We start from the raw sequence: 13,061 nt of genomic DNA on the forward strand, positions 1-13,061 counted from the left end.
TTTTATTTACTTATTGAGAGAGAGAGGGGGAAAGAGCGCAAGCAGGGAAGGGGCAGAGAGAGAGAGGCAGAGAGAGAGACGGAGATAGAGAATCCCAAGCAGGCTTAGCACTGTCAGTGCAGAACTTGATTTGGGGCTAGATCCCACGAACTGTGAGATCATGACCTGAGCCTAAATCAAGAGTCAGACACTTAACTGACTGTGCTGTGCAGGTGCCCCAGACACAAAGACTGTTAAATAATTTTGCATGGGCAATGTCACAGGTCATGGTCCTCGTACCTTCCTTTAACGGAAGAAAAGTCCTAACCATTTGTGCCCAAGACTAAGCAAGGATCTCTCCTGAATGTGTTTGAATGTCAAAAGTCATTCTCTTTTGCAAAAGTAGCTGTCAAGTTCAAGTGATTTTCCCCTTGTCCTTGCATTTAGATTTAGCATTCATCGACAGCTTTTATGATGCTCTGTGGGTGCTGGAGAGCTAAGTCAGACACCATAGTGTCTGTTTCAGAGGGGGCTCAGTCTGTTTTGGGGTGGGGGGGTGACAGGCTGTAAAGAGATGGCTCAGTGAGATCTGGCTGTGCCTTGGAGCAGGAGGCCTGGCCCCTCTCGTTTCTTACCACCCCCACCCCTGTGGTCCCCTCTCTCCTGGCATCTCCAGGCAGGCTCCCTGACCTTCTCCATGCTCCTGGGGACTTCTTATTCTCTCTCAGGAGGGGGATATAGACAGAGACAGGCTAAATTCCCAACCCCACAGTCCCTAGATGCACTTCATTCCTGCCCCAGTATGTGACCATCTACACCCAGGCCCTCTGACTGAGCACCCCATACGACAGTACTGTAGAATGGCAGATGTGGCCACAGCCCCCACTGGGACGTCCATATTTGCTCCTAATGAATACAGTTCTCTGAATTTCATCACACTAGGGCAGCCTTTCCCTTCTACCCGAGAGGAAAGAGGTAAATGTATCACTTACGTTGCACCCAGGTATGCATGGGATGGCCAGATAAAGAGGCTCTCTCTCTTTCTCTCTCTCTCTTTCTCTTTCACTTTCTGCTTTTCTCCACGGGAAGCAGCTAAAGCCAACTCTGGGACATTCAGAGAGTCCTGGATTCCACCACGAGAAGGAGAAACCAGAATGAGGCCACAAGAGTGGACGGCTCTCTTGGTGGAGAGCCAGACCATGGAGAAGGGGGACTGACAGGGAGAGGGAAACATAGGTATGTGGGAACATTTCCCTTTAATTTGTAAGCCAAGTGATTCCAGAAGCTTGGGCAAAGCTAGACAAGAACCCTCATGAGAGAAATTGGCCATAACCTTCAGGGGTGCTAAGTGGCCCTGATTCAAGAGACCCTGACAGGTAAGCTGGAGCTCTCTGCCAGGAGACAAAGCCCAAAGGTCCCTTCCACATAGTAATATTTTTCTCTCTCTCTCCTTCTCTCTAAATCTCCCCCTCTCCCTCTCTCTTCTCTCTTTCTCTATCTGGAGGCCCTTATCTCCTTGGGAACAGTTGAGAGTGCAGTTAAGCAAGTGCTTTGGGATCGCCGGTTGGCTGAAAAGTCTAGAAAGAGCCTGAAACCGCTACACGTAAAGATGACCTTTCTTCAGAAACAGAAGTCTGATTCTTCCCCTCTGTTGGAATTCGCAGAGTCCTTTCTTCCCTCAAAGGACAGGAACAATGTCACACTGTATGTTTTGGCTGTTTCCCTCAACCTATGCTGTCTAGACTCTGTGTGCTTTCATTTAAAAAACAAAATAAAATAAAAATAAAAACAACCCTTCGCCACCTAGGCACCACTCTACCATCTTAAAACTATTTCTGGCAGGAGAAGAATGCTTCATTCAGGAGCCGCCCTGATGGGGAGACCCGTGGGAGAGAAGTAAGCCTGGACGCAGTGGCCTCGCGGAGCAGGACCCAGCTCCCAGGTGCCCAGCGTCACCTGACCTGGAGTCTGATTCCCCACGTGCCGGGCATTTTCCAACAGGCAAAACAAAAGAAAGCAAAAGGCCTTCTTTATCTCAGAGAACCTCTCGCTTTCTTCTGAGTTGACAGGCTAAGGCTGCCCAGATCTGGAAAATTATGCTTTAAGATGTCAAGATTGAGACCTGCCGCTGGCCACCTCGCCTATCAGGCCTGGGAGGGGTCACCCAAGCTGTCAGTGTCCACAGTTAGCAGCAGGACGCAGATGTAATTTCTCAAAAGAGCCTTCCATGGCTATTCATCCAACAAATACTTTCTGAATTCCTCCCGTATGCCAGGCAGCAGCGAGAAGTGTTTTCCTCAACATTTTCTAGCAGAGGAACACATTATGAGAGGTAGATGCATTCTTTTTTTTTTCTTTTTTGAGAGGTAGGTGCATTCATTTTTTTTTTTTTTTTGAGAAGTAGGTGCATTCAAAGAAGAGGCAGTATCAAAGGGAGTGATCTGTATTTGTTGATAAAGGAAGGGTCACTTCTGATCACTCCAACATGTCTTTTTCCAAACACGCATTTTCCCAAAGGTAATAAAATAGTTACAGCTAAGAACAACAAAAAAAAGCATTCCATTCTTTATCAGATACTGAGGCCTAGAGAAACACCATTTTCCTCCTTAAAAAGTAGAGTGGCTATGGCAGAATTCAGAAGAATCATCTGATTTATTCTCCTGATGGAGTAGGGTTCTTGCTATCTGATTTATTCTGTGGCTGTTTTTTTTTTTTTTTTTTTTAACAAAAATTCCAATGAATGAATGCATCTGATTTAGAGCAAGTCACTACAAAGGGCGACACCGGGAGTGTCCTAACCGTGCAAGAGAGACAAAGCCAGGGTCCTACAGCTCAAGGCTTGTTAAAAAATCCTGGTGCTTTGGGGCACCTGGGTGGCTCAGTTGGTTTGAGAGTCCAACTTTGGCTCAGGTCATGATCTCGTGGTCAGTGGGTTCAAGCCCAGAGTCAGGCTTTGTGCTGACAGATAGGAGCCTGGAGCCTGCTTTGGATTCTGTGTCTCCCTCTCTCTCTGCCCCTCCCCCACTTGTGCTCTGTCTTACTCTGTCTCTCAAAAATAAATACGTGTTAAAAAAATTAAAAAAAAAATCCTGGTGCTTAAACCTTAGGAATGTTAGTTATCAAGTCCAGATAAAAGTGAAGCAGAGGAAAAGCGCTCTGCGCTTTGGATAATAAGTCCCCTTCTGCAACAGAGAAGCGGGAGATACGGCCACTCCTGCTCTGGGCTGAGGAAGTTGCACTGTGGGCTGGGCTGCAGCTAGGGCTCCCAGGTGACAGAGACGACCCCCATCACAGCTGCTCCAGTGGGCAGGGCTGATCGCTGGGCCGGTCAGCTCTGCTAAGTATCCTGGGTAAGAATTTCCCACACGAGGGGCCATGGGTCTGACTCCCCACCATGGGGCAATCTGCAGCAAGAGGAGAAACCATAACTGACAGCAAAATACCTCCAAACGGTCATGAGTTAAGTGACTCCTTTCCAGCTCAACAATCCGTACGAGAAAACGCAGACACGTCTATGCACGGTCTATGCCCACCGACGTGCACGGGACTGCGTGTGTGAACACCTCCCCCTGCAGAACCTGGCAGCAGAGTCAGGTCGGCACCGACGTTCCTGAAAAGCCATGCGGTGCCTGCGCTGAGCCTCACCTGGGCCTCTTGTCTGTGGTGGCGACACACATGTGCTGGGAGGGCACCGCTGTCCACTTCTTCGCCTCCGTGACGAGGGCTTCCGCGTCCACCAGGCCAAATCCATAGAGATGACTAACTGGAAAGACAGAGCCTTCAGACCCCGCCTCATCCTGCCCCCCAGGAATGGAGCGAGGCTCTGCGTTCACACTCCACTTGGCTCCCACGCAGGGCACCTGATCCAAAACTGCCACGGGACAGACCACTTGTGTCACTCTGTGGCTGCAAGGGTGCGGGCCATCACCTGGAAGTCCCGGGCCGCAGGACCAGCCCTTCTGAGGACTGCTCCAAGATCCCAGCCACTTTACCCTCTCCCTGGTCTGTACTCCTTCAGGTCAGGGGTGCGGGCCAGCCAATGTGGCCCACTCCGGTGCTGAGTAGGAAAAGAAGTGTTTCCTACTCGGACCTATTACTTTCTTTCTGGGAGACAAGTTTGGGTTTCTGTATAGTGAAGGGACTCATCGGCATCTGGGCTCCCTGAATCATGAACCAGACAAGAGAAACAAAGCCTTAAACCCGTTGGTTCACGCGACCATGATGTGCAATAAACAAGAAAGCAGGGCCATCTTTTTTGCCATCTTCTTGGCCTGCTAACCTCCCACGGCATTTGGGGAGAGGGGCACGGTGTGCGCACTTGTGAGCTGGCCTGAGCCAGTGTTTAATTTGGCCGTGGCAGGAGAGTTTCAAAGTTTAATTTAAGAGGCAAGGTCAAGAACTAGATACAATCTATTTTCCTATTTAATTAGGCCAACATTGAAATGTAGGTCAGCTCTTGTTACAGCACACGACTACCACCAGCATTCCTGCAAAACAAAGATGCATTAGGCCTGCCTGATCAATGGCTTTCTTATTAAAAGGAATGTCCCTTGGAACTCACAATAACACCACTTGCCCTATATTTTACACATACTAGTAGTATCAGGCTTGGTGTCGAAATAGTTGGGCCTCAGCTTCAGGAAAGGAGAAAAAGTCCTCCCTAACATACCATGGCTGAATGGAAATCTTTTTCAAGCATCTCTGGTAAGAAGCCATACAAACAAAGCCAATGGCACAGTCCTATAATTATCTGCTTAAGAGGCTCCATGTATCTGGGTTACAAGCCCTGACTGCAGGTTGATTTCATGGAACCTATGTCTGTCCCAGGCTGGATCGGGGGAAGAAGCCTTGCTGTTCTAGGAGTTACTTTTATAACACAGACAGAAGTTTTATAGTTAGAAAGTAACTTACATAGCTATCTCAGGGTCCTCGTTGTACACATAAGGAAACTGAGGGCCAGTTTCAAAATCGTATTGCTACTCAGGACTAAGAATGCAAGCTGCCCTTAGGTGGCACACAAATAAATATTATTTATTTATCTTAATAGTCATGGATTTGCTTGGATGTGCATTAGGAAAAAATAAAAGTACACACCAAACCCGTGTTTAACTAGATGTAATAAAGTTTCCTTTTAAAAAATATATTTTTTTGAAAGAGAGAGCGAGAGAGAAAGAGCACAAGCAGGGGAGGGGCAGAAGGAGAGAAAGAATCTTAAGTGGGCTCTACATCCAGCTTGGAGCTTGACCAGGGCTCGAGCTCACATGAGATCATGACCTGAGTCAAAAGCAAGAGTCCGAGGCTTAACTGACTGAACCACCCAGGTGCCCCTAAAATATATTTCTTTATGTAAAAAAAAAATGCAAGTCAATTTAAAGAGAACTATTATACCAATACTGGTACAGGTGGTCCCTGGATGTGGGAAAAGTCATGATGTTTAGGGAACCCTGAATTCTACCGATCTTGGGTTTTTTTCCTTAATGTCAGTGTGAGGTCCCAGAACACCATCCTTAAATCTCTAGCTACATACGTCTCACTCTTGTGACACACAATCAAGGTCATTTGGGGATTCTTTTTGAGAAGCTCCTGTCAACCCTTTAATAGAGATTCCAGCAGGTGACCCAGTGGGCCCCCCAGGACCGGCTGACTGGTCCCCGCCCAGCCCAACAGGAGCCACCACCGCACCTTTATGACCAGCACCGTTGACTTTCCAATCATTTGCTTTCAGGTGCGCCGGCCTGGATGTCTTCACCAGCAGGTGCTGGACGTCCCTCCAGGTTAACTGGCTGCTGCAATGACACAATGACAGACCGCTGAAGTCCACACAGGTCAAAACAATGGCTGCATAGGACCATCCACTGTGGCACGACGGGAGCCAGCCCCGAGTGGGGACTTAAGGAATTCCCGAAGACTCCATTCCTCAGCAAGGGCTTATTTTATAACCTCTTTGTGAAGAATGGTTTCCAGGGATTAAATCCTAAGATAAAATAGTGCAACGGGTGACCTAAAATCCCTAGCGTTAAAAACCCAGCCCTGCTACCAAGGTGTGCCTGAGTGCTCAAGGCCTAGAGAGGAAATTGTGGCAGCGGAGAGAGGGACCTCCTTATTTTACAAGTACGAGGGGGCCTATTCTTCATCATAAGTAAATGGCTGTGGTGCATGACAGCATGCTTAAGCCATCATCTTCCCAGACCCTGTCGTTGTTTAGATCCACCTGCTACCAATTATAATTTGAGAGTTTAGTAATTCCCAATTTATAATATATTTGTTTTGGTGCAAAGTGGAAACATCTCATTGAAAGAACACATGCCCACTAATAAAAATGCACAGATCAGAATTTTTTGAGTCTAAGATACATGGTCCCACCTTTTTAACGCCTCTGTAACCAGGACCCATCTTACGATGATAGATGATACTCTCTCATAACCCCCTCTGTCCACAGCATTAAGACCAGGTCGCAGACAGATGCTGTCTTAAATACAGTCTGCACCCCCTCCTCTTGACCAGTGCCTGCCCTAGCCCACAGTGGTTACAATGGTCTTCCTGATCACCCACTCTTTGTGCGTGCTTAAAAATATACATAACATAAAATTTACCCTCTTAACCATTTTTCTCTGTACAGTGCATGTCCTTGGTACTTTCCCATTGCTGTACATACATCACAAACCATCCATCTCCAGAGCTTTTTCATCTTCCCCAATTGGAATTCTGTCCCCATGAGATACTAACTCCCCGTTTCCTCTTCCTCCCCAGTCCTCTGGCAACCACCATTCTACTTTCTGTCTCTATGTACGTGACGACTCTGGGAACCTTATATAAATGGGATCCTACAGTACTTGTCGTTTTGTGACTGGCTGATTTCACTCAGAATAATGTCCTCCAGGCTCATCCATGTTGTGGCAGGTGTCAGAATTTCCTTCCTTCTTAAGGATGAATAATACTCCATTGTTTGCATAGACCACATTTTGTTTATCCATACATCTATTGAGTAGGCACTTGACTTGCTTCCTCCTTTTGGCTATTGTGAGTCACACTGCTATGAACATGGGTGTACAAAGAGCTCTTCAAGTCTCTGCTTTCAGTTCTTTGGGTAGATACCCACCCGCAGAATTATAGGATCACATGGTAAATCTTTAAGTTTTTGAGGAACCACCACACTGGTTTCTACAGTGGCTGAACCATTCTATTTTTCCACCTCTTTGTCTGTTGTCCACTGGGACCTCACTGTGGTTTGAGTCTTGGGGCACAAGTAGATTCCTCCCTTGGGGCTCACTCTCCAGGCACTAGCCCCAGGCTTCTGGGATTTCTCCAGCATGTTCTTGCCACTGTGCCAATGACCTCACTGGCCTCCTGGCCATGTTCCCCCAGCCATGTCCATTAGTCCAGTTTCTAGGTCTTTGCTCGGCTCTCTGCCCCATATCCACTCCCCCTCCTGAGGCCCCGTGGCCAACCTCATAGTTCAAGGGGGTTTCTGAGGCTCCATGTGGCCCAAGGCTTCATACAGGCACAGGCTTTAGAGTTCAGCCAGGGGTGGGGCCACAGCCTTTGTTACCTGTGTGACCTGACATGTTACTACTCATGTCGGCATCCTATCAAGGATGGCTAAAGCCAGTCCACCCAGGAGTTCAGCATAGCCAGGAAGCATGAACTTCAGAGTTCAGGGCAGCACAGAATGGGTGCAGAAAGGGACATTATTGGAAACGATCATGGGGTGCCTTGGTGGCTCAGTCGGTTAAGCTTCTGACTCTTGATTTTGGCTCAGGTCATGATCTCATGGTTTGAGAGTTCAAGCCCCAAATCAGTCTCTGCACTGCCTGTGTGGAGTCTGGTTGGGATTCTCTCTCTCTCTCTCTCTCTCTCTCTCTCTCTCTCTCTTTCTTCCCCTCTGTTGCTCTCATGCTGTCTCTCTCAAAATAAATAAATAAACTTTAAAAAAAAAAAAAAAGGAAACCATCTCATTATAAGGACTTCCATTTTATTTTGGACTCTGGTACCAAAATCACAAATATAGTCATCTGAAAAATACAGCTAAGAAATGGCATTGAAAATGTTTTTCAACAAAGAAGGGATTGATGGAAAGTCCCAGGACTGCCACAAACCAGGATGACCTATGCACAATTCTTACATGTGCGGGTCTTTCTTCATTTTTGTTACATGCTGTCCACAGGCCCTCCCTGACCCCCTGAGGCCTTTTCCACCTGGGACGATCTGGCTTTGCCCTGACGCCTTCTACCTACAAGTGAACAGTGTTTGAAGGCAATGCCAGGCAGGTGAGCAGCAGGCCTGCTCCCTGGACACGTGAGCTGGCCTCGTCTCCAATCTCCTCACCTCAGGCTTGCAGGGTCCCTTGTTACAACCCGTCCCTGCCTTGACCGGTCCTGCAGGCTTAAATGCTCAAAGCTGACACTGTTTTCTTTTCAGTTCAATAAAATTCTTTCTTAAAAATTTTTAAAAATATTTATTTATTTTTGAGAGAGAGATGGAGTGTGAGCGGGGGAGGGACAGAGAGAGAGGGAGACACAGAATCTGAACCAGGCTCCAGGCTCTGAGCTGTCAGCAGAGCCTGATGTGGGGCTCGAACTCACAAAATGAGATCATGACCCAAACTGAAGTCAGACACTTAACTCACTGAGCCACCCAGGCACCCTTAAGCTGATGCTGTTTTCAAGTTTGCTTGACTCGCCACCTGTACTCTTCTGAGGAGCATCTAAAATACTGAGGAAGATGAGAGTTTTCATGTGTCCACAGGCCAAGTTTAATGAGACAAGCTGGCATGAAATGAAGCTTGCTTTCTATTTAGTTTTGACTAACAAAATTCCTTGCATGTTTCCAATAAAGAATGGAAGGAAATATAGAACAATGAATTGCTAAGTATGTGAATGCCACTTTCCACACAAGTAAGTAATTATTTAGAGTTGTTTGCTTTTTTTTTTTTTTTTTTTTTTTAAAGAGCCTCAGGACATAGAAGCCAGTGCTTTGGCCTGCAAATCGAAAATATTTAGTTATTCCTCTGTTAAACTGGTAGCATTTGAGTTGTATGCCATTTTGCCTCGTAGGAATCAACATGCAAACATACACAATTGTGAGGATTGAAGCAACCCAAATGTGATTTTTTTGAATAATTTAAAATCTCATCTACAATTGGCAATTTCAAATGGCTGGCATGTTCCGAGCCAGTTTTGATGCCTTAACTGAATCTGTTTTTGACACCATAATTGCATGTTCTTTCTGACCCATCCAGACACTAACAACCTAGAGTTTTATTTGGCTTATGACAGATGAAATGTCACCATTGCATTATCAATTTATCAACTAAAGTTTATAAAGATCAGCCTGTGGCCGCCTGAAGGGGGATTCTGGTATGTGACGCAGCATGGGAGGTAGACTTGGGGTTCTGGCCCACCCAGCTCTCTGTGGCCCTACAAAGGGCAGGAGGCGGTGAGCTTTAACAAGGAAATGAAGGAGGGGCACCTGGGTGGCTCAGTCCATTAAGCATCCGACTCTTGATTTCAGCTCAGGTCATGATCTCAAGTTTCATGAGACCGAGTTCTGCATCAGGCTCTGTGCTGATAGCATGGAGCCCGCTTGGGATTCTCTCTCTCCTGCTCTCTCTGTACCCCCCTCAAAAAAAAAAAATAAAAAAACTTAAAAATATATACTAAAAAATGTTTAAAAAGGAAAGAAGGGAAGGGATCTCTTCACGTCCCTTAAGGATGGCCTTGAAATGGAAGGAAATCCTGACCCATGCTACAACATGGATACACTCTGAGGACATTGTGCCATGTGTGCCAGTCACAAAAAGTCAAATCCTGTATGATTCCACTTATGTGAGCTGCTTAGCAGTCAAACTCATAGAGAGGAAAAGTAGAATGTCATTGCCAGAGCTTGGGGGAGGGGTTATAGGCAGTACTACGGGCTGAATCGTGTCCTCCCAAACTCATAGATTGAAGCCCTCCCTCCAATACTCAGAATGTGACTGTATTTGGAGACACAGGGTCTTTAAAGAGCTAATTAAGGTAAAACGGGATCATTAGGGTGGGCCCTAATCCAATACGACTGGGGTCCTTATACGATTGGGGTCCCTAATCCAGTACGACTGGGACCTAGATACACACATAGATGGAGGGAAGACCGCCTGAGGACACGGGGAAGAAGGCGGAGTCTCCCACTTTCTCTGCCCCTCCCCCACTTGCAACGTTTCTGACTCTCTCAAAATAAACTTAAAAAAATGGTTAAAATGGTAAATTTTATGAGTGTTTTACTGTGTTAAAAATTTACAGAAAACAAAGGAAAAGAGGAGAAGACAAGTGGGAACTTACTTTGCTTCTAAAGCCAAGGCGATGATGCCCGCCACCATGGGGGCTGAAACCGAGGTCCCAGTGTGGCCGTCGGTACAGCGCTGGCGCAGATCCGTGGTGACCTGGGTGACAAGAGGCTAAGTCAGCTCCCAGATGTCGGAAGCTACTCAAGAGGCACTATGCATTCATATCTCTGCAGCCAAGCTTTTTTTTTTTTTTAATGTTTATTTATTTTGAGAGAGGCAGGAGGGGCAGAGAGAGAGAGGGAGAGAGAGAATCCCAAGCAGGCTCCGTGCTACCAGCACAGAGCTCGACATGGGGCTCAAACCCGGAACCGTGAGATGGTGACCTGAGCCGAAACCAAGAGTCAGATGCTTAACTGACTGAGCCACCCAGGCGCCCCTCTGCAGTCAAGCTTTGTGTCAGATACTCCCTGCTAATCTGCTTTGCTCGCATATGTAAAACACCGACCCACTGCAGGGATGAGCTAATCACAGCCTGAGAACCAGGAGACAAGGGAGATGGAATACAAACAGCTGGAAGCAAGACAAACAGCTGGAAGCCGCATAACCTCCTTGTTGCAGGTGTGCGTGCTGAGACACAAAGGTAAGACAAAATGAAACAAAGAGGGCCTTCCATGGCAGAGTCCCCATGGTGAGACCACCTGCGCTAGCCCACAGGAATGACCCCCAAGTCACCCCTGACCTCAGAGCAGCTGGAAACATGCGGGGGGGGGGGTGCCCAGGTGGCCCAGACAGCATCTCTGCCTTTAGTCAGAAGATCAGAGGTCAGTCATAGAAGGTCACAGATCACTCTCCACCAAGACATCCTCCTTAGATCATTGACTGTGTCCCAAAGCACCCAGTTCTATCTGTAGGAGTGGACGAACCCGGCGAGTTCTCCACCTTCACAGCGCCTGCTGTACGGGACCACGAAGCTGGCCCTTCTCCTTGGGGAGGCAAAGCTGACTCAGCAAACTGCGGGGGCCCCGCATGCCTTCCTCTAAGGTACTGACTCCCAGCTGGGTGGGGAGATTGATTCTGGGCCCCACTAGCACACAGCCTGATTTGCCCCTTGCCTTTGAGCTGAAATGAGGAAGCAGCACCAGGGAATCACCCGATTTGGGTTGGGCTGTGCCACACCTGCTGTGCTAGATGGGATTCTGGCCCTCAAGCTACTCCCCATGGGCTCTGCAGATGGGACTAAGGTTGCTGATCAGCAGACCTTAAATCAGTGAGAATATCCTGGATTAGCCAGTGGGCCCAGTGTAATCACAAGGGCCCCCAGAAGTGGAAGGAGGCAGAAAAATGTGTCAGAGAGATGAGGCAGAAGAGAGGCCCAAGCCATCATTGCTGGCTTTGAACACAGAGATGGAGAAACATAAGCCAAGGAATGTGGGCGGCCAGGAGATGCTGAGAACAGCCCTTAGCAGACAGCCCACCAGGAAACAGGAGCTCAGTCCTATAACCACAAGAAAGTAAATGCTGCCAACAGCCTGAACGAGCACAGAATGGACTCCCCACTAGAGCCTCGGGAAGGGAACACGGCCCGGCAGGCACGTGGATTTCAGCCTCAGGGGACTCAGAACAGAGACTCCGTGGAGGCTGCTGCACTTCTGACCTCCCGAACTATGAGATAATAAATCTGTGCTGTTTAAGCTAAGTTTGGGATAGTTGGTTACGACAGCAATAGGAAACTGATAGCCTCACCAACTGCAAGCCTCTAGTAGCCGATCTGCATAGCCCTGAAGCATGAATTGCCCTAGTGCTAACAATCCAGATCCTCTCCCAAACAGAGTATCTTCCTTCTTCACGTTCCGGCTGGGCTGCAATCACCCAGACAGGATCTAGCCTGTCTCTCTCTCTCACACACAGGAAGGATTGGACAGGAACACTGGCAGAGACCAGCCTGCTCCTCCCTCCCTGTTCAGCAGGACTGAGGCAACCTAACGTTAGGAAGGGCAGCTGAGGGTAGGGAAGTAGGGACAAGGATGCAACCTCCCTGACCCCAGGATCTTCATCTGCAAATGGGCACAATGCCACATCCTTTATAAGGTTTCTGGTGAAAGTCACAGCTGGCACCTGAAACATACTTACAATGGTGGCCCGTGAGGGAAACTGAGGGCATCTGGGCAGGAGGCCAAGCTCCCAAGAGCAGGTGAGGCCCATGAGAAAGGGCTACTGGGGAGTGAGCAGTGGGTCCTCCGTACAGGGAGGAGATGGCTCAACCAAGTCAGGCAGGTCCCCCTTCCTGAGACCAAATGTCGTGCATGGTACTCTGCTCATGTTCAGCGAATGAAAGAGCCAAGGAATAATTGAGTAAGAGATGCTCACGTTATGTGTCACTCCATGTATAAAGAGTCACGTGTCAGCACCAGGCAATCCCACCCTCCAGGCAAATGCTGCCTGGCATTCACTAGAGGGCACGGATGGGACAGAGCCTTGATTTCCAGCTGACAGCAAGCTGCCAAAAGTCCAGAGCTTGGAGGTTCTCTAAGGGGACTCAGAGCAAACACTTGGCTCTAGTTGAGCTGAAAACAATAATAACAACAAACAAAAAATGCCGTCCATACTCTCAGAGAAGAATTCCAGTCCAGAGCAAGAACTGACTCACTCTCTCTTTTACCATCCTCTTAACTACACCCTTCTGACCCATGTTATGGCTCAGAGAAGGGACTTAAGAAAAAAGAATCAAGGCTTTTGTAGCTAAGGTGTGTGCACACGCAGTATGATTAATTAAGCAAATAAAGCTGCAAGCCCTGCTCCCAGGGTTGAGAGACAGGGTCGT

The 13,061-nt window shown here is 47.9% G+C and overlaps 1 protein-coding gene across 2 annotated transcripts in view; it reads right to left on the reverse strand.

The window, feature by feature from the left end:
• The window catches only part of PCSK6 (proprotein convertase subtilisin/kexin type 6), a 191,543-nt gene that overhangs the window by 70,327 nt on the left and 108,155 nt on the right, over positions 1-13,061 (reverse strand). For both annotated transcript variants that reach the window (XM_060617833.3, XM_060617834.3), the window contains exons 9-11: positions 10,296-10,396; positions 5,662-5,765; positions 3,625-3,742 (exon numbers count right to left, since the gene is read on the reverse strand). In XM_060617833.3, the coding sequence (XP_060473816.2) occupies positions 3,625-3,742; positions 5,662-5,765; positions 10,296-10,396 (323 nt within the window). The remainder of the gene's footprint in view (positions 1-3,624; positions 3,743-5,661; positions 5,766-10,295; positions 10,397-13,061) is intronic.

The sequence above is a fragment of the Panthera onca genome, chromosome B3, assembly GCF_046562875.1.
Source record: "Panthera onca isolate mPanOnc1 chromosome B3, mPanOnc1 haplotype 2, whole genome shotgun sequence".
NCBI lineage: Eukaryota > Metazoa > Chordata > Mammalia > Carnivora > Felidae > Panthera > Panthera onca.